The following is a 22,434-nucleotide window of genomic DNA, read 5'->3' on the forward strand; positions in this document are numbered from 1 at the left end:
ATTATTGTTCCACGTAAGAGATGGAGAAACGTAGAGGCAGAGATCCAGAACCGAGGGCTCAGCAAGTGCGAATGGAGACATGAACAAAATGAGGATTCAGAAGTGTCCGAGTGCAGAGATCTCAGAGGGTTGTGGGGTATGAAGACATGGCAGATAGGGATCATGCAGGACAACAGTTTACAACCATCATCCCAACATTTGCTTCATATGCCCATTGAAAAATAAAGGCCGTGAAAAACTTGCAAGATGTGTCGATGAGAAGTTAGTGTTGCTGCACTCTGAACATTTCCAACTGGAGAATGTAACAACCATTGTAAAGGAAATAAATCAGAGACCAATTCAAGTGCTTCTCACACGTTCACCTTCTTGGAAATGAATGACACAGTGGTTAACACTGCTGCCTCATAGCGCTAGGACCCGGGTTTGATTCCAGCCTCAGGTGGCTATCTGTATGGAGCTTGCACATTCTCCCTGTGTCTGCGTGGGTTTCCTCCAGGTATTCTGGCATCCTCCCACAGTCCAAAGATGTGCAGGTCAAGTGGATTGGCCATACTAAATTGCCCATAGTGTCCAGGGGTGTGTAGATTAGATGAAATTGTCATGGGAAATGCAGGATTATAGGGAATAAGGTTAAGGGGGCAGAGCTCTGATGAGACGCTCTTTGGAAGGTCTGTGTGGACTTGATGGGCCAAATGATCTGCTTCCACACTGTAGAGATTCAATGATAATCACAGCCACCATTTGGAGCACAGTAAGTTACGATAAAAGGTGGACAGATTCTTTTTTTAGTTCATACACTCTTGACTGATGGAAGAATGCAGAGTCTGGACATTAGCAGAACTCCCTGAATATTTGAACACGGCATGACAGGGTTGTTAAAACCCATGTGAGCGACCAACACTTCCCCAACAATGCAGGACTCCCTCCGAACTACCCTATTGGTCAAACCTGTTCACAAATTCAAGACGGGCTTGATTCCACATTGTTTCAAATCCCAAAGTAACAGCTGTATCAATCAATCACACTGCAAAATATAGGTATTTTGGATTTTATTATGAATGAAGTGTTTAAAATGTTAAGAATTGAAACTATTCTCCAGATTAAATTTATTACAAATTGCTTCATTTTGTTCTGTAAACCTCAGCTTCTGGTAATGATTTTGATGAAATTCTAATGGATTAGAAAATCTATTGCAGCAGTCTCCCCAGGAAGGAAAACGTAGACATGTAATGGGATTTTTTTTCCCCTGCATTGATCCTGAGCCATTTTGGTAACACATGTAAAGTCACCGACTGTGAAAATGGATCAATTCCAAACACTAAAGATATTACCATAAATCTTTGACGGGGTGTGTCAGGAAGCACAGGACTTCAGAAGATGATCTGAAATAAATTAAGAAAGTATGGGAGCATTCTTCCAGAAATTCCTGTTTTCACTTCATGCATAAGGACATTTTGTGGATACCCAGAAACAGAAGCTGCTGTCACATTAACGATGATCAGTGTGTACTGACCAGAATCGCAGCCAGGTGTTTGTACCAAAGAGCATGGTGACCAGAGTCTGCTTTAACCAGCTCCTGAGAGCAAGCGCAAGAGCGAGCAAGAGAGTACAGGTGCGAGAGAGAGAGAGAGAGAGAGAGAGAGAGAGCGCGAGAGAGAGAGAACATTCTCCAAGACACTGGGTACTCACACCCACTTATCTGCTCACAAAGTTCACATGTCAGTTAAACTCCTTGAGTTTTTATTTGCATCATTTAAGATATCACTCCATATCACCAATTAGATTTCTTTGTCAGTTTACAGGAGGAGCCTCTTTGGCTCACACTCAATTTTTTATTCATGAGACACATTCTTCTTACTGTATCAATGGTCAACTATTAATACAAATTAACATTTTGTACACCTGCTAAATTTGAGCAGACTTTCAGTGAACGGTTTTATTGTTGCGGTGTTTGCTTTTAGCGATTTGTTACTTTGCTCCTGAATAATTTACAATCCCATGGGATTTTACAAACATTGCTACCTTCATTTCTGAACTGAAATCTAACATCATCCATACAACCTTGTTGAAAATGTGTGCCTCTGGACACAATCCAGGAAATTGATTTCAGAACACTTAATAAGAGCAGTCAACAACAAATCGCTCGATAAACACTCATCCCCAGTCGCCTGAATGAGTGCAGCTCCCACAACTGTCAAGGATCTTCACGCCTTCCAGCGTAAAGTAGCTCACTTTGCTCTTCACCACCCTGGAAAATTCACCATTCACCACCTTAAACAGTCACTCCCTTCCCCAGTGCTGATACCATCCCTCACGTACACAGCTCCAACATGCCAAGGCTCCCTCAGCAGAAACCCCTGACCTTAACTACATGGAAGGAAAATGGTGGCCAGATACAGGGGAAGATCATCACTTGCAAGTTCCCCTCCGAGTCAATCACTGTCCTGACTTGGAAATATATCCAAGCTCTTGCAGTGCCACTGGGTCAAAGTCCTGCAAGTCCTGCCCTAATGGCCTTGAGAGTCACCCTACACCAGATGGATTGCAGGGGTTCAAGACGGGGACTCACAATCAATTTTGAGGTCCATTAAAGATGGGCAATTTGCCCAACCAGTGCGCACATGCTTTGCAAGGATCGAACAGTAAATAATTGCAGATTCAAAAGAAAACCTTACAACGTTCCTCATCTTAGCAACAGCAAAGAATTTTTTCTTTTCGTAGCTAAATAGATGTTAGAAATTGCCTCCATTGGAGAGATTTTTATTCATTATTTGGCAGTGGAGCATCATGTGGGCAGAGGAACATGCAAGAGAGACAGTTCTGTCTGCTCATTACCAAATGTAGCAGTGTCCATAAAGTGCATCAATATTTTGAAAACTTTAAACAATAAACTGTTCATGCTTCAACATCTTAAATTCTGAAGTAAACATTAATACCAATTTGATTTCTGACATAATCTGAGTGTTCACTTACAACAATCAACATGAACATAGAAACATAGAAAATCAATGCACGAGTAGGCCATTCGGCTCTTGGAGCCTGCACCACCATTCAGTATGATCATGGCTGACCATACAATCTCAGGATCCCATTCCCACCCTCTCCCTGCGCCCCTCGATCCCTTTATCCACAAGGGCAATGTCCAGCTTCCTCTTGAATATATCGAATGAACTGGCTCCAACTGATTCCTGTGGGACAGAATTCCACAGGCTCACAATTCTCTGCAGGGAAGAAATTCTTCCTCATCTCAGTCCCGAATGGCTTACCCCTTATTCTTAGACTTCGACCCCTAGTTCTGGACTTCCACAACATAAAGAACATTCTTCTCCCATCCAGCCTGTCCAGTCCCACCAGGATTTTACATTTCTATGAGATCTCCCCTTTTTTCTTTTAAATTCCAGTGAGAACAAGCCCAGTCGATCCAGTCTTTCCTCATGTATCGGCCCTGCCATCCCGGGAATCAGGCTGGCGAACCTTTGCTGGGCTCCCCTCAACAGTGAGAATGTCCTTCCTCAGGCTATGAGACCAAAACTGCACGTAGTACTCAAGGTGTGGCCTCAACGAGACATTGCATGCAAGGCACTTCGAATAAAAAAAAACACTTACAGCAGAGTTCCCAGAATAAATGGGCCAGAGGGAAGGCCAAAAGGCTTGGTGAAAACAAAACAGAGCTTTGTTTTTAAAAGGAGTTTCATAAAGAGATCGGAGAAAGGCAGGCAGGAGAGAGATGGCGGTTCCAATGGGAGGGGAGACGGAGGGTGAATTCCGGAGTTTACAGTCTAGGAAGCTGAAGGCACAAACAGTGAAGTGATTCAAATTAGGATATGCATAAAGGCCAAAGCTACAAAATGCAGAGATTGTTTTTGGAGGGTTGAAAGGGCGGAGGTGGTTGTAGGACTGGGAGGTCCAAAGCCAGGGAAAGATTTGAACACAAAAGATCAATATTTGAGAATCAAAGGGTCCAGGCCAAACAGGGGCAAACTTGCATCTGTAAAATTAACCAAAGGTCTCTCACTGTGGAGGGATCCTCACTCAGGATACTGTCCAGTGCCCACCAACATTGCAGTAACTTCCAACAGGCAATGCACATAGCAAGAACAACCACCTTGTAAGAAAGTATATATTATTCATATCCCTCAAATGTCTCCAATGAGTAGTCACTGAATTTATCTAATTACAGATGCTATTCGGGTCAACATCACTCCCATTTCTTCCACTGCAAGCTCCAGGGACAGCAGTGGCATAAAACCATCTGATCCATTTTCACTGATGTTCACCGAAGAAACAGTCTTCCGCAAATAATGTCGCACAATCATTAATTTCCATTTGGCCCAGTTCCATTTGATCAAATGGACAGCATACCCAGCAGTGTAACACTCCCTCACAGAGCCGGATTTGATACGTGTTCATGTTTGACTGATGTGGAGGTGCTGGTGTTGGACTGGGGTAGACAAGGTCAGAAGTCATACAATGCCAGGTTATAGTCCAACAGGTTTATTTGAAATCACAAGCTTTCGGAGCACTGCTCCTTTGAGAGGAGAAGTGCTGAAGGGGCAGTGCACTGAAAGCTTGTGATTTCAAATAGACCTGCTGGACTATAACCTAGCATTGTGTAACTTCTAAGCAGGTTTGACTGGGCCAAGGGGAGGCTTAAATCAGACTAATGCCCCTAACTAGCGAGTAAGATTGTGTCAAGTGACCAGTTGTTGGGTTAATGCAGAATTCAAATGAACCAAGGCAGCACAGTCTATGACCTACAGAAATTCACCTAGCTCAAAGACGCTTGCCAAAATACAAAGGACGGAGCTCCGATTGGCTTTAATGCAAAGCTCCTCCTCGGGGTTTATCACCTACCTCTGGGATACGGACACTGTACGGTTGATTGTGGAAGACGGGTGGGTTGTCATTCACATCGCCAACCTGAATATTGACAATGCCTTTAATCACCTGTAAACGATGAGTCAAAACAATGTTGAGATATTGGACGACATTTCACTTAATTATAAATGAATCAAATGAACATTAGACATTGATGGATTCCTCCACCTGACAAAAACATAGCATCACTTTTTGGCACACACCTAATAGCTTTTGCATCCATTAAGTTGTCATTTGAGACTCATACTCTATCCCATTTCCACCAAAAATAGAAAAGCATTGTGCAATGAACTTATCAATATGCATTATGCTAAGTGTGAAACAGCTTGATTAATTCATGCAGATCACTCACTGTGAAGCCAGTTATGATCTTGTATACCTAATCAGTACAAGGAACCACAATCAGCGACATCATATTTCGGGAACACTGATGAATACAACTTCATTTCATTATTTCATTATAATATTTAAACCTGCACTGAGCAGAACCTGGCTTCAGCTGTTTTTTATTCAAAATATTCCAGCACAGCAATACAATCCCCTGCAATATTTAAACCCCATCAATGTTTAAACAGCCCCATATCACCTGTACTCATTATAAAAGCGGGTTTGTTGTTTTAAAGACAAGATTCCATACACTGTTACCAAGTTAAAAGAAACAAAAAAACAAGTGTGAGCATATTGATTGACTGTTATTTGGCACAAAAATTGCTATCATGTTTGTGAAAGCAAGCACATCTTTTCTGGAAGCAGTCCTGTTTGAACGTTCAGTTAGGAGGATTATGTTTAAGCTTATAAGAAGTCTATACTCCAAATCTTACATCAATTGCACATTAGCGGCACTGACATTAATTGTCTCCTCCTGTGTTGTCTTATCGTATAATTCATAGTGACAACCAGGAGAAGCAACAGAAGTGAAGGGAAATTCTCTGGGATAAGTTTACATAATGATATCAAGACCAGATGAAAATTCAATTGAGAGAAGCAGCTCCATGAATCTCACTCCCATCTCATGTCACTGGCCTATACTTGCAAAGATATTGCCAGGGTTGGAGGGTTTGAGCTATAGGGAGAGGCTGAATAGGCTGGGGCTGTTATCCCTGGAGCATCGGAGGCTGAGGGGTGACCTTATAGAGGCTTATAAAATCATGAGGGGCATGGGAAGGGTAAATAGACAAAGTTTTTTCCCCAAGGATGGGGAGAGTCTAAAACTAGAGGGCATAGTTTAAAGTGAGAGGGGAAAGATTTAAAAGGGACCGTAGGGGTAACTTTGTCACACAGAGGTTGGTACGTGTATGGAATGAGCTGCCAGAGGAAGTGGTGGAGGCTGATATAATTACATCTGGGTGGGTGTATGAATAGGAAGGGTTTAGAGGGATATGGGCCAAATGCTGGCAAATGGGACGAGATTAATTTAGGATATCTGGTTGACATGGATGAGTTGGACTGTAGGGACTGTCTCCATGCTCTACAGCTCCATATCACTTGTCTAGAATTGGAGGACTCTTAAATGGCAACAATTAAGCCAAAACAACGCTAAGTCCTAAGCAAAGGACAATTGATGTCAGAGACTTAGAATTCTGAGATGGGTAACTCACCTCTGGACTTCCTCGAGTTTGCCCACCACCTACAAGACACGGCTCAGGACTGTGAGATGAAATACTCCCCATTCACCTGGATAGGGTCTGGGTGGGTTACTCTTCAGAGGGTTGTGGTGTGGACTGGTTGGGCCAAATTACCTGTTTCCGCACTGTAGGGATTCTATGATTCTGTAAGTGCTGCTGCAAGGACACTCAAGAAGCTCCACACTGTCCAGGATAAAGCAGACGGCATGATTGCTTGTGGTTGTAGTGCCATTCACTTCCTCCACCACCGATGCACAGAGGCAGCAGTGTGTACCATCTAAAAGATGCACTGCAGCAACTTACAAAAGGTCCTTTGACAGCACCTTCCAAGCGAATGACCTTTGTCATGTGGAACCATAAGAGATGCAGACACAAGTGAACACTGTCACCATCAACTTCCCTTTCAAACCTCACACTATCCTGACTGGCAAGTGTAATTGCTCCTTCAGTGTCTCTGGGTCAAAGTCCCAGGGCTCGCTCACAGTGCAGAGGTCAAGAAGGCAGTTCACTACCTCTCTTTTCAAAAGGCAGTTAAGCATGGCCAATAAATGCTAACCCAGTCAAAATACCCACATCCCAGCGAAAGGTTTGAAGAAAGGTTACACACATTATGAACCGACATGTGGTGATGAGGTGCTGTGGTCAGTTGAAAAGTAGCAACTTCAAAAGGTTTAAAAACTGAAAGAAGTGTGGATGTTGTAAACAGAAACATGAACACAAACTGCTCTTACACATCTCTGGGACTTGAACCCAGGCCTCATGGTTTCAAGCTAAATGTAAAAAGTCAAAGAACTGTGGATGCTGGAAATCAGAAACCAGCTCAGAAAAACTCAGCGGGTCTGGCAGCATCCGAGGAGAGAAATCAAAGTTAACATTTCAGGTAAATTGACCCTTCCTCAGAACCTAAAGAAGGATCACACAACCCGAAACATTAATTTTGATTTCTCTCCACAAGTGCTGCCAGACCTGCTTAGCTTTTCCAGCAACTTCTGTTTTTGTAACTTCAAGATTTTGATGGTTTGATATTCAAGATCACGAGAACGGTGGACTTCACGAGTTTTACAAGCCATGGCATTCATTGTCACACTAAGAGAAAGTGAGGACTGCAGATGCTGGAGATCAGAGTCGAGAGTGTGGTGCTGGAAAAGTACAGCAGGTCGGGCAGCATCTGAGGAGCAGAAGAATCGACATTTCAGGCATAAGCCCTTTTCTAGCACCACTCTCTTGATTCATTGTCACACTGCACAATTCACTGTAAAAGCAGCAAAACAGCTGATTAGACAGCAATAGCTTACAGTGGCTCAGTGGTTAGCACTGCTGCTTCACAGCACCAGGGACCTGGGTTCAATTCCACCCTCAGGTGGCTGTATGGAGTTTGCATGCTGTCTGTGTGGGTTTCTGCTGGGTGCTCTGGTTTCCTCCCATAGTTCAAAGAAATGCAAATTAGGTGGGTTGGCTGTGCTAAATTGTCCAGGAATGTATAGGTTAGCCATGGGAACTGAAGGGTTACAGCGATAGGGTAGGGGGTTGGGCCTGGGTGGGACAATCTTCAGAGGTGTAGACTTGTCGGGTTAAATGGCTTGTTTCAGACTGTCGGGATTCTGCTCATTTATAAAGCACCCTTAGTGTTGCAAAACGATCCAAGATGTGTTGAAGGAACACAAACAAATGTGATAGTGACCCACTCAAGGGGATATGTGGATTGACTTGGTCAAAGACAGTGGTTTTAAGCAGCATGTTAAAGGATATTCAGAACCATCCCTACAGTAGGGTAAATTGGGGTAACAGCCCTGTGCTCATTGTGTGAGCCTCTATTAGCACCACAGGCACCTAGGATGGCCTAGAAGCCATACAAGAGGCGTAAGTGATGGTAATCGCAGCGAGGTTAAAGCTGCAGACTCCGAGACTTGGAATGGAAGGAAAAGGTGGAGAGCTGTTGTGGGAGAGTGCTGGGTCGTTGGATGCAGAAAGGCTGAGGGAGGGAACTCCACTGTTTGGGGCTTGTGTGCCTGAAGACACAGCCACCAAGATTGGACAACAGCAACACACAAAGGCCAGAACCGGAGGTGTGCGGAGATCTTGGAAGGCTGCAGGAGATTACTGAGCTCGGGAGAGACAAGCAGTTTGGGTTTAATGAGTATTGGCGCTGCACAGACTGTGCGAAATAAATGAAAGTGTTCAAATCGCGAATGCATCGAAAATTAAACAAAGGAGAGAGAAGAATGGCTTCATCACAATTTCACGGATTGGATAGAGTTCTATGGAAAAGGAACATGGTCTAATTTCACAGTACTGCAGGAACAAAAAGCACACGACAGGAAACCTATCAATAAATGAACTCTGTCTAAACGACCTTTTGGATTCGGTCAGAAGGTACAAGATCTAAAGAAAAAAAGTGTTAAAAGCAGAAAGGGGTTTTACAAAGGCCTGAGTGTTAATGGAATTCATATCTGTCTACATCAGGGAGCTGCCAGTGTGATATGTACACTGTGAACAAGTGGGATGGTGAATTAATCAATAAAACTTATGTTGTACTGTAAAATGTGGAGAATGTAGGAACAGGTGACAGTTTGAAAACAAAATGTTTTGACATTATCTCTACTTGAAAGAGTCTTAACAGCTACAGCAATTTCTTGATGGCAGGATCCATATCTCAAACTATGTCCACGCATGAGAGTTGCAGAATGAAGATGGAACAGACAGGGATCCTTTACTCTGAGAAAGAGGAGCCCAACAGAAGTTTTCAAAACTGTGCAGGGTTTTGATGAGGTGGAAATGGGGATCATGCTTCCATTGGTGAAGGAATCCAGAATGAGGGGACCTCTTGGGAGTCCAAGTTTCCTCAAAAACGTTCCACCTTGGAGTTTGCAGGTGATTAGCTCAACCACATGGTCCCGTTAAAAGGTTTGGCGTGGTAATTGGAAGAGGACCTGGGGGAGGAGCTTTCAGCTTGTTCCTCAAAGAGAGCATTGCTCATAAGCATGAAATATTCACGACAACAAAAAAAATCAATTAAGCCATTTGCTCAGTGAGTGTTGGAGAATGTGGAACTTGGACCATGGAAAAGTGGAGTTGCCTTAAGCAAAGCAAGTGACAGCATGTGCTGGCATGCTGTAAAATCCATATGATCCTTAAGGTGGAAAATGCCACAAAATAATATGTTTGCAATCACCTGGCAGCCTGGTGTGTGACACAGTTAGAGTTTGAAGTTGATACCAACATCACATTCCACTCGAAATGCTAACTAAATTTTTCAGAGACAAAAAAAAGCTGCAGACGCTGGAATCCAGGGTAGACAGGCAGGAGGCTGGAAGAACACAACAAGCCAGGCAGCATCAGGAGGTGGAGAAGTCAACATTTCAGGTATTCCCTGTGTTCTTCCAGCCTCCTGCTTGTCTATAACTCAATTGTTCAGTCTGTGGAATATTCACATTCTTATTTGAAGTCTCCAGCGTCTGCAATATTTTGCTTTGATTGTCCCGCAATAGGATGGCGTTTACAAGGGAAATGCCTTGACAACTGGACACTTTCCGAAGTCTGTGCCAAGTCACGGGTTTGAGGCCAAGCCTATTACAGAGCACATAAAGAGGCTAGGCTTTACAAAGGTCAAGCGGCTGTCTTAAAATAAAAGTTGGTTTCTCAAAGAGAGTGCCACTCAAATTCTTGCACAAGAGAGTAAGGTATTTGGTGACACTTTACCAGAAGTCTCCATATTAAGGATTTCTATAACTTTGGAGTTAGGAAGGAAAGGTTCATTAAGTTAGTCCCTGCAGTAATTTAGCTGTCCAATGATGAAGTCAGAAGTCACACAACACCAGGTTATAGGGCATTAGGTTTATTTAAAATCACAAGCTTTCAGAGCGCTGGTTGTTCATCAGGTGACAAAGGAGCAACGCTCTGAAAGCTTGTTATTTCAAATAAACCTGTTGGACTATAACCTGGTGTCATGTGACTTTTGACTTTGTCTATCCAAGTCCATCACTGGCACCGCCACATCTTGGTCCTATGATGAGTGGCTGAATGAACTGGATCAATATTCTCTGGTATTTGAAAGAATGAAAGGTGATTTCATTGAAACTTATAAGATTGTGAGGGGCTTGACATTTTCCAGCATTTTTCACTTGTATCATAGGATTCTCCTTCCAAGAGAAAAACATTTTGAACTAAAAATAAAACAAACCTTGGCTTTCAAAAGAAATATCGGCAGCTGAAACATCTTTGTCCTCTTATCAGAATAAGCAAATAAACACGCTGTACTACAGATGCTAGAAATGAGAAATAAGAATAGAAAGTGCTGGAGAAACTCAGCAGGTCTGGCAGCATTTGTGGAGAGAAACAGAGGCAATGTTTCAAGTTTGACATGACATTATGGACACCAACAGAGTAAGTGATCAGCAAATCCAGATGGAATATCCACACTTCTTGCAGGTGTTCCTTTTAAAATTAGGAAATGTCTTCAGCCGGAAAATGGAAGTTTACAAACACAGCTGGAGCTCGGCTGGAGAATCCCCACCTTGTCAAAATCCCACCCCATTGTAGAAAGGCAGTGTACTTCCAGAACAAGGTGAATGGCTGTGAGGCTACATACAGTCTGTTCTGATATAACACAGGATTCCATTCCTTTGCAATCCCGTGTAATAAGAAAATTGCATAATAGTTGCACCATTTAAACAAATGGGACTGGAATCACTTTATAGCCAACACAGCTAAGGAATGTTTATGTTCTACAAATAATGGTCTAAATCCTTTGATTGTGTTCTAGCCAATTTGCATTGAAGAAACGAGTGTTGCAGCAGAACCGATGTACTGCTGTTCTGGGGAGTCGATTGGGCATCAGATTCTGGTCTTGGTGCTGAAACACAATTTCTGACTGTCCCTTTGTACAATTTTGTCCATTTTTATTTTGGAGATTGTTAGATAGTAAGAAACCCAAACGGTGCAGTTAAAATGCAGGGACTGTTACTGCTTTCAAATCAGGACCGACAGTCTTCCTAAGCTTTATCAGAGGATCACTTTATTACTGTTCTAATCTTAAGAGTTCTAATAACTTTCCATAAACACTAAACTACCATCATAATACTAGACAAGAAACAACTGAAAGACCTGTGGATGCTGGAAATGTGAAACAAAAACAGAAATTGCTGGAAAATCTCAGCAGGTCCCACAGCATCTATGGGGAGAAATCAGAGTTAATGTTTCAAGTCCAATGACCCTTCTTCAGAACTCTGCTCTAATACACTGGTGCACTCATGCACTGTTGGAAAACACAGATGGGAAGGAGGACGAGGCAAGACAATTGGGTGTTTAGGTAGTTCTTTTATAATGTGATGGTTGTGTTCTTGTGTAACTCCACATTTTAGAAAAATGATATTTTAGAAACAGCTCTTAAAATGTTGGCGATGTAATTGCATTACAGCCAACACACATTTTATAAGTTTGTGCTTTAATGTCCCCAATACATCAGTCGCGTTATAGTGAATTCACGTTAACAAAATGCACTTTCCCGCAGAATGACCTGTATCTAAACATCTGATCCAGATTTCAGGAGAACTTTATCCAACAATCTCCCCAACACCAACAGCTAGGGAAAGCCATAAAAAAGTCAAAAAAGCAATTCAGGGGAAACCAGCAAAAAATGCAACCCACAACCTCCTCGAATTAAGCAAGTTTCCAAAGACCAAATCAATCTCTTCTGTGCCAGGAGGCAAAGTAACAACTTTCCAGCTCTCCACCTCACAGCTCACCACAACCCTTTATGAAAGGGCTACACCATAAATATACTCATCAAATTGGATCGAAAATAAAAATGGACATCTTTGTTCACCTTCACATCATGTCAAGGAGACCTGAAGAACAGTCATATCAAACTTTAAATGTTACCTCTGATTCTCTCTAAACCAATGTTTCCAGACCTGCTGAGCATTCCCAGCATTTTCTGTTCTATTACTGTTTCACGTCCATAGCATTATGCTTTTATTGAAGGAAATTAAGTTGCTCAAGTCTCTCATTTAGAAAAGAGCCAAATTGTTACTTACACTTTGCTTGTCACTGACGGAGAACTCTACTTGCAATTCTGAAATCTCCTGGAAAAAAAAGAGGATTCAAAAATGAGGATGCAGCAAAAATGATATCACAGAAATGTACTCGGCCATGGCTTTGAGGCTTTCACAGAAAACAAATGGAAAATGAAAGATACAATCCGAAATACCAGCAGCGTTTTGAGGTGGTGGCCAGATTCTTGGGTCAAATGGTGAGACGTTATCCCAAAACGCACTGAGAGAGCACACAGACTGCACGAACGTGGCTCATCATCACCTTCTCAAGATGAGGGGGCACATTGTTAACATGAGAGGAGAGGGATTTAAAAAAGAAATGGGGGCAGTTTTTTAATACAGAGTGTGGTTCTTTTGCAGAATGAACTTCCTGAGGAATTGATGGATGTGTGTACAATTACAATGTTTAAAAGACATTTGGAATAAGCACGTGAATGGGAAAGGTTTGGAGGGATATGGGCCAGGAGCAGGCAGCTGGGACTAGTTTAGTTTGGCATGGATTGGTTGGACCGAAGGGTCTGTTTCTGTGCCATATGACCCTATAATAACTTGTGGATTTCTAAACAAGCTCTTCTGGTTTGAAAGTTTTACAAAATAAACCCTTTTGACTTATTCTCAGAACTGTCCCACAGCCTTCTTCTGAGAGACAAGATGAGCTTTTAAACACAACATTGGTATCGCCTGAATCTAAACCAAACTTCATTCTAGGTTCTTCGAAACAGAAAACATAACTAAAGGCCTTACAAGTTTACCCAACTAGTTGAAAACCTAATAGTGTAAACATATTCCTTTTTATACCACAGCTGTTCACAACCACTGCCCTGTGACAAAACATTGCATTCAAATCATAAGGACTATCTCACCTTGTTTTATTAAAATAAAAACCTTTCCAGAATTAACCAACACTCACTTGCATTTGTTTTGAAATGCAAATTTCAAAAATTCTTTTTAAGCATAAATTATGCATGTTTCATTACACATCTCTACCAAAAGAAAAAGAAAAATTGATCTTTAATATATATTTTAAATGCCTGTCAAAAAGTTATTTTTAACACTATGGTTTGATTAGAAATAATAATATGTTTATATTTAACAGAATCAGAGTCAATAGAATTATATTTTAGCTAAGTTGATTATGATTACAGCATTCAGCTTTCTTCATACGCAAACTGTCTGCTATGAAATCTTTTTAGCCACATGAAAAATTGCATGGTTCAAGCATCAAACTCCATTGAAACAACTATTGTTTTTATCCCAAAATTGTATCAAAAGGACAACAAAGGATGTGGTCTACATAAATAACAGTTTATTACTTAACAGTCCTAAATAAAGTTCAAACTAATTTAGAACCAACTCAAGGCTCAATGTCTCTTTCTCTTCTCTCCAATAGTTTATTGACAGGTATTCAATTTGTTCAACAAAAAACCTAATATTGTTTAATCGTTATTCAATCGCGTCGTAGCAACATGCACCCATACTGATGTTTACGGGTTTTACCGGCCAGTATTTGTGGCCTTCCGTAATTCAATGCTACTAAAACTGGTACAGTTGTCAGCACAGCTAACAAGTCATCCTTTGACATCTTTGTGCCCATTCAAATGTTCAACCTTTTATAAAATAAATTTGTCAAAGGAGACACAATGGTGTTAATGCTCAGCATAAACTTCTGATAAAATCCACATATACCAGCACATTACAACATTTTGTGTTTTGTCTTAGGCATGGGGCAATCCAAGATAACCTTTATTTTAGCTGCTAGAGGTCTCACAATGAGATCCAAATAAGTCTCTTTGTGTTTTGGCAATTTCACTTTCATCCATATTTATAAACAAATTGACTCTTTGTAACTCATCAAGCAGTTTAGTCAAGTGGTGCAAATATCCTTATTGGGTTTGGCTGAACATAATTAAATTGCTGATATTGACAGGGTAATTACATAGTCCTTCACTGACCTTTTTAGTTTAATTCACTACAGTTGCAGGTATATTTTTCATTCTAAATAGCATAGTTGACATTTATAAAGTCCTTCATGTTACAAAACCTGGTATTTCCTTGGCTCCATCAGTCAATGGAATTTACTTACTTCCTTTTAGCAAGTCAATTTTGGTGACAATCGTTCATGTCCAATTCTTTCAATGTAGTCTTCCAATCATGGTAAAGGATACAAGTTTACTTTTGTTATGCTATCATGCAATAATCAATATTAAATGTAATCCATTAGGTTTCAGCACATCATGATACATGATCTCCAGCTGTGACTCAGTTCAATAATGTCATTGACCATCATAAACTTCATCACTTCCTTCACTTGAGCTAATGTCTCTGGATTAAGTCTGTAAGGATGTTGTTTTATAGGTAACACATCCTCTGGACAGCCAATGTGATACCGTTGTTCAGAGAGGGAGGAAATGATAACCTAAAAAAAATGACAGGTCAGTCAGTCTAAACTCAGCGATGGGGAAATTATGGAAGCCGTTCTGAGGGACAGGATTAAATGGCACTTGGAGAGGCACGGTTAAGTCAAGAACAGGCAGCATGGTTTTCTAAAGGGGAAATTATGTATGACCCAACTTGATCAATTTTTTTGAATGTATGACCCGCTCTGTAGATGCAGGCAATGCATTTGACATAGTCAACTTGGAGTTCAGCAAGGCTTTTGGTAAGGTCCCACTTGAATATTCATTCCTGAAGAAGGGCTGATGCCCGAAACGTCGATTCTCCTGCTCCTTGGATGCTGCCTGACCTGCTGCGCTTTTCCAGCAACACACTTTCAGCTCTGATCTCCAGCATCTGCAGTCCTCACTTTTTCCCTCTTGAATAGCAAAGGAAGAGCCCATAGGATTCAGGGAAACTTGGCTGAATAGATCCAGAATTGGCTGAGTGGCAGGAAGAAGAGGGTAATGATTGAGGCATGTTTTTGAGACTGAAAGCCTTTGTCCAGTGGGGCAATATCCTGTGTCCATGGGGATTGATGTTAGGGCCCTTGCTATTTGTGGTATATGACATTTAGGCTTGAATGTAGGAGAGTTGATTAGTAAGTTCACAGATAAAACTAAAACCGTCCTGGGCAGGCAAATATGGAAAAGGATAGCTATAGATTTTAGGAGGATAGGGGCAGCACGGTCAGATGGGCTGACAGTGGCAAATGAAATTCAATCCAGAGAATTGTGGACCACACTTGGTCAGGACAAATCAGACAAGGGATTACATGATAAATAAGATCACAGGCAACTTGGTGGGGATACCTACCAGTGTAAGGCAGGTAGGGAGATGGAGAGTTATGAAGAAAGATTTGATCGGATTGGGTTGCTTTCCATGAAAAAGAAATCGAGAGGCGAGATGATTGAGATGTATTATGAGGGGGATGGATAGGATGGAGAGGAAGGAACTTTCCCATTGGAGGAAGCACCAATGAACAGGGGTCATTGATTTATGTTAAGAGGCAGGAGGTTTTGAGGGGATGTTTGGAAACAATTTTTCACCCAGATGGTGGTGGGAATTTGGAACTTGCTGCGTGTCGAGGCAGAAACCCTCATTACAATAGTTACGTGGTTGTTTTTGACTTGCACTAACTTGATAGGGCAAAGGCCCCTATTCTGCAATTTAGACCTCTATGACTCTAATGAAAGCAAAATACTGCAGGAATTGGACTATTTAACATGTCTTATTCACACAACTCAGTTTAAGTCCGAAACAGCTTTTCTAAGTCACTTTGACAGTTTTCTGGAGGTTATAACATAACAACTAACCTCATACATGCCCCCATATGGCCGAATCTCTCAACTCCTTTTATTCATTCATTCATGGGATGAAGTCAGTCCTGGCCAGACCAGCTTTTATTGCCTAATTGCCCAGAGAGCAGTAAAGAGTCAACCACATTGCTGTGGGTCTGGAGTCATATGTTGGCCAGACCAGGTATGTATGGCAGATTCCTTCCCGAAATGATGGTAGTGAACCCGGACAATCGATAATAGCTTCACAGTTGTCATTAGACTCCTAATTCCAGATTTTTATGGAATTCAATTTCCACCATGGTGGGATTTGAAGACGGTTTGGCAGAACATGACTTGGGTGTCTGGACTAACAATCCAGTGATAATAGCACTAGGTCACCACCTCTCCGCTGGAGGGTCAACTTTTTAAAATGCTCAATGTCTGATTCATTTTCCAATTGTTCTAATATTTTATTTCATTCTATATTTCTTTCACTCCGACAAATACCTCTTTATTACACTCACTGATTCTTTCTCCTGTCAGCAGGGAGTACAAGACAGTGTTACCGAGGACAATACCTGGACTTCAGGGCTTGAGTTATGAGGAGGGATTATACAAATTAGGCCCGTTTTGTCTAGAGTTTAGAAGATTAAGGGGTGATCTGTTTGCAGTCTTCAAGAAAAGGGCAGGGTAGTGAAAGATAAACTATTCTCATTGGTTGGGGTTCTAGAACGAGGGGACATAGTCTGAGAATTAGGACCAGATTGTTCAGGAGGCACTTCTACACACAAATGGTGGGAGATGTTTGTAACCCCCTTCCACAAATGGCAATGGATGCAGGAACAATTGTTAACTTTACAGCTGGACGAAAGGTTGCTGAACTCGCAAGGTCAACTCTGCTTTCTCTCTCCACAGATTCTGCAAGACCCACTGAGTTTCGCCAGCACTTTCTTTTTTAGTTTCAGCATCTGCCATTTTTTGTTTTATTTTAGATTTTTCATTTAAATTACTCTGGGGCCATGGGCTTTGCTGTCTGGGCCAGCACCGATTGCCCATCCCTAGTTGCCTTTTTGAACCATGGCAGTCCTTGTGCTGTGGGTTGACCCACAATGCCCATAGGGCAGGAATTCCGGAATTGTGATCAGGCAACGGTGAATGAACGGTGATATGTTTCCAAGTCAGGATGGTGAGTGGGTTTGGAAGGTGCTTAGGATCTTGGGCAAATTTCTGCAGTGCATCTTGTGGTCAGTGCACACTGCTGCTACTGAGCACTGATGGTGGAGGGAGTAGTTGCGGTGCCAGTCAAGCGGGCTGTTTTCCCTCTGGAAGGCATTGAGTTTCTGGAATGTTGCTGGGAGCTGCATGTTATGCAGCAAAATATTATTGTTTCCAGATAAATCCTAGATTCAGACTTTTGTTTTCAATTCTCCATTCTACTGCATCTTTTATCATGCAGTTTCCCCATTAGGAGAACCAGAATGGCTGGGGTTGGGGAGGGAGAGCAGTCTTGGAGCATTTCAGCATCTGCAAAGGGGCATGTCAGAACATCAGGGATCGACCTGGAACTCGTGGGAATCGGAAAACAAATTAGAGTTGGACATCCTTTCTGCGGTGTAGGGAGCGTACTATCTCACATTTAAATAAATTTCACTACAACAGTGTCACCACAACACACAACCTTAACACAGAAGCGGAAAACTGCACCAGAAAATCAATGGGTTTGAAAAACGTTTTTCTACAAGATTGAAGCTTATTGGCCACTGCATGATTCAAGGCAAAAAGTAACGATGTGAATCAAATACTACGTTAATCCACTGTAAAATAACACTGAATTACCACAAGGCACGTGTGGGAGTCTATTACTGCCAATTAGTGGACATTTGTTTTCCTACTGATCTGATGACTACTACTCACCACAAATCATCAAGATCAAATTGGCAGTAATTTATTCCCAAAGGCTGAATATTACTTAATTAATAGATTTTTTTTAGCCAAGATAAATCACGCCACCCTACAATGGCACATGCATTTAGATGCGTGGGCTGGTGTTACACTGCACTCTAGACCTGCCAAAAGCAATTACATTACCTCTCTATCCAAAGTCTGTCGAAGCCACACAACTCCCGTCTCACTTTCCACGGCAAAATACTTGCTGGCTTCCTCCCCGACAACTCCAAACACAAGAGTATCGTTGTCCGGATCGCGGGCCCACAGTTTAGTAATGGAAGAACCTACGACACATCAGAGGAAAATAACTGGTCATCAAGAGAGAAAAGAGGTGGTTACGACTGCTGACAATTGAACAAACACCAGAATTATTTGTGGTAGACGTGTGCATGTTCAAGCAGTGTCTCTCAGAATTTTCTCAGACTTCATTCCAAAAAAACCAATCGAAATAGGAACAGGAGTAGGCCATTCAGCCCCTCAAGCCTGCTCCGACATTCAATAGGATCATGGCTGATCCAACATTCCTCATGTCCATATTCTCGTCCTTTCCTGTAACCCTCGATTCCTCAAGAATCTATCTCAACCTTAAATATACACAAGGACTCTGCCCCACAGCTCCCTGGGGTAAGGGGTTCCAAACTCTCTCAAACCTCTGAGAGAAGAAATTGGTGCCCCTTTATTCGGAGACTATGCTTTCTGGTCCTAGACTCTCCCATGAGGGGGAACATCCTCTCAGCATTGACCCGATCAAGCCCTCTTTAAGAATCCCATACATTTCAATGAGATCACCTCTCATTCTGCTAAACTCCAGCGAGCAGAGTCCTAACCAGTTTAGTTTTTGCTCATAAGACAATCCCTCGGTCCAGAGCTCATCCTAGATGCTGTGACACAATATGTCAGCAAAGTAGAAATGGGTGCGAAGCAAGTCATTTCAAGCTATTTGAAAACAAAGGCCAGGAAGGTGTATCTCATTGGCTGTGATTTTCTCAAGTACAGGGCTGGGCGTGGCAGTGTTGACAAAATTGTCACCAAAACCACCAAGAAAACCCAACTGACCTCATGGCAATCAGTTTAAGAACTGACCGCAGAGCATGGGAAATATCTCAGTCCATTACAAGCTGTGTTTGTGATGTCCCTGCTCCCCAGATGCTGCCAGGCAATCAGCCTCTTGGCAATCCATCCGGGACAATTGGAAGACACCTCCCAAACACCCAAAAACCAGCAAGTAGGTCACCTTTCAGTTATGGGTTTCTAGGAGAGTCTCCCCTCATTCTTCCAAATTCTTGTAAATCGACCTAACAGATCCAGTCTCCCTTAGTGTGTCAAACCTGTCATCACAGGAATCAGTGAATTAAAATTAGAATCCCTACTGTGTGGAAACAAGCCCTTCGGCCCAACAAGTCCACAATGACCCTTCGAAGAGTATCCCACCCAGACACATTCCCTTACATTTACCCCTGACTCAAGCACCTAACCTACACACCCCTGAACACTATGGGCAATTTAGCATGGCCAATTCACCTAACCTGCAAATCTTTGGATTGTGGGAGGAAACAGAGATTAGATTAGATTAGATTACTTACAGTGTGGAAACAGGCCCTTCGGCCCAACAAGTCCACACCGACCCGCCGAAGCGCAACCCACCCATACCCCTACATCTACCCCTTACCTAACACTATGGGCAATTCAGCATGGCCAATTCACCTGACCTGCACATCTTTGGACTGTGGGAGGAAACCGGAGCACCCAGAGGAAACCCACATAGACACGGGGAGAATGTGCAAACTCCACACAGTCAGTCGCCTGAGGCGGGAATTGAACCCGGGTCTCTGGCGCTGTGAGGCAGCAGTGCTAACCACTGTGCCACCATGCCACCCCATGAGCACCCAGATTAAACCCACACAGACACTGAGAGAATGTCTGTGTGGAGTTTGCACAATCAGCTGAGGCTGGAATTGAGCCTGGGCCCTGGCGCTGTGAGGCAACAGTGCTAACCACTGAGCCACCATGTTGCCCCTCTTTCTTTGAAATAAAAATGCATAGCCCCATAACAGTGTAAGCTCCATGGGGTAGTAACCACATCTCCAATTGACGCACAGGGTGCTTCTGCACTTTATTGTTGCAGCTTGGAGTGCGTCATTAATTCCCAACGTAATGCTGCAGCAAGGACACTTTGTATTTAGGAACAGCCGTTCAGCTCATGGACTGGACCAGGCTGCATTTCAGTGCCGAAATGTCGACTCTCTTGTTCCTCAGATGCTGCCTGACCTGCTGTGCTTTTCCAGCACCACTCTATCAATTCTGACTCTTCAGCATCGACAGTCCTCACTACCTCCTATTCTCTCCATGGATGCTGCCTGACACACTGTGATCTCCGACATTTTTGGCTTTCAGTACAGATTCCAGCATTTGCAGTCACTTGCTCCCAAAACAATAAAAAACTCTTATTTGGGTGGGGATGGGGGAAGTGTTGACACATTGAAAGAGTGATCAAAGAGTTAGATATGTCAGACGTTTCACTTGAGAAAACCTTACTTTGTAATAATTCTGCAATAGCACAATATTACAAGAGCAGGGCACCACACAGACTGGATTGTGATCAACACAGAGTGAGGACAAAGGCCAGAAGTGTTCACAAGATTCTTAATGGATTATGCAGTTAATTGCAAGGCTTTAGTTAAATGAGAGACAAATGTATCTTGATAGACTTTTAAATCTCACATTCAAATTAGCTTTACTCCAACATGTTTTTATTTCACTCAGTGCTCAGATTAATAGGCACCAGAACTTTAGGATAGCTTTAAATAAGAATTAAACGTAATTTTCAATTCTGACAAATCCTTTGACTTTTCTCTTGTCGGGATGTTAGCAGAAATCCTGAGATATAAAATGCCAGTTTTGACAATTCAATAACTGTGCCCTCTGCCCAAAGAAATATCATACAATCCCTACAGTGTGGAAACAGGCCCTTCGGCCCAACAAGTCCACACCAACCCTCTGAACAGTATCCCACCCAGACCCATTCCCTTACATTTACCCCTAACCTACACATCTCAGAACACTATGGGCAATTTAGCATGGCTAATTCACCTAACCTGCTCATCTTTGGACTGTGGGAGGAAACCAGGCTACCCTGAGGAAACCCAGCAGACATGGGGAGAATGCGCAAACTCTACATAGACAGTCGCCTGAGGCTGGAATCGAACCTGGGACCCTGGCACTGTGAGGCAGCAGCATTAACCACTGTGCCACCGTGCCACTCCACTGCTTCCAGTTCATTGAAACATTGCTGCTAGGAAAGGTTGAAGCTTTTTATATTGTACTCATCAGGACTAGGAGACAAAAGACAGAGAGCCTAGAACCTTATACAGCATGAGAAAGTGGTGCTGATTGGTTAACTGACCATTGGCATGGACACTTGACAAGAACAGTTAACTGCCAATCTTCATCATCACAGCAGGAAGAGTGGGGTGTTCGACTGGTCACGGTGTTGCCACGGAAATGTAGTAATGATTGCCATTTTCTGTAATCCTTCCTTCCCCCTAATGAAAACTGCACAATGCACAAGTGAATGCCTTTTGCTGACATAAAAACAGGGCGCCATGTGTAAATACATGCAGCTTCTGTCACACACATCATACTGACACTCTTGAGCTGGATTCCAGTGGACATCTGAACTCGGGGTTATTTAATAAATGATTATCAATGGCACATGTGTATCAAGATGGAGGAAGGAGTAGACAGCATCCAGGCTTGAGCCTGGATTTAATCTATTCCATCTTCTTTCTCTCCTCTTTTCCTTCCTCTGTTTTTTTTTAGTTTCGATGTTTCTGATTCGCCTTCTGGAGGTGGCGGTGTGACAGAGTGTGGCCGCAGCTGTGCCTAGCGTGAGCCCAGATGCTGGTAAAGGATGGGAGCAGATGGTGGACAGCCAGGGTGTGGGGGTCAGGGACAAAGCCTCGCTAGTAGCGGCAAAGCCCGATGTGCCCAGGTGGGGGGGGGTCTTAGCCCAAAGCAGGTGAGAGTATGCCCAGCGTGGGGGAGAGTAAACCCTCTTGGGCAAAGTCGAGATTGGAGCATCTGCAGGTCCATGCCTTAAGAAAGGACTGTCATGTCTGACTTTTTAAAAACTTCTTTCTTTATTTTCCTATTTTTATATTGTTTAGTTTACTATAGTGCTGAACTTTTTAAACTTATTTCTTCATTTTTCTATTTCTG

The 22,434-nt window shown here is 42.6% G+C and overlaps 1 protein-coding gene across 1 annotated transcript in view; it reads right to left on the reverse strand.

Annotated features, from left to right (window-relative positions):
- Positions 1-22,434, reverse strand: part of cdh23 (cadherin-related 23) — a 967,008-nt gene that overhangs the window by 789,952 nt on the left and 154,622 nt on the right. The window contains exons 4-6 of the mRNA XM_072583543.1: positions 18,358-18,500; positions 12,539-12,586; positions 4,855-4,947 (exon numbers count right to left, since the gene is read on the reverse strand). Coding sequence (XP_072439644.1) covers positions 4,855-4,947; positions 12,539-12,586; positions 18,358-18,500 — 284 coding nt within the window. The remainder of the gene's footprint in view (positions 1-4,854; positions 4,948-12,538; positions 12,587-18,357; positions 18,501-22,434) is intronic.

This window comes from Chiloscyllium punctatum, chromosome 13, assembly GCF_047496795.1.
Source record: "Chiloscyllium punctatum isolate Juve2018m chromosome 13, sChiPun1.3, whole genome shotgun sequence".
Taxonomy (NCBI): Eukaryota; Metazoa; Chordata; class Chondrichthyes; order Orectolobiformes; family Hemiscylliidae; genus Chiloscyllium; species Chiloscyllium punctatum.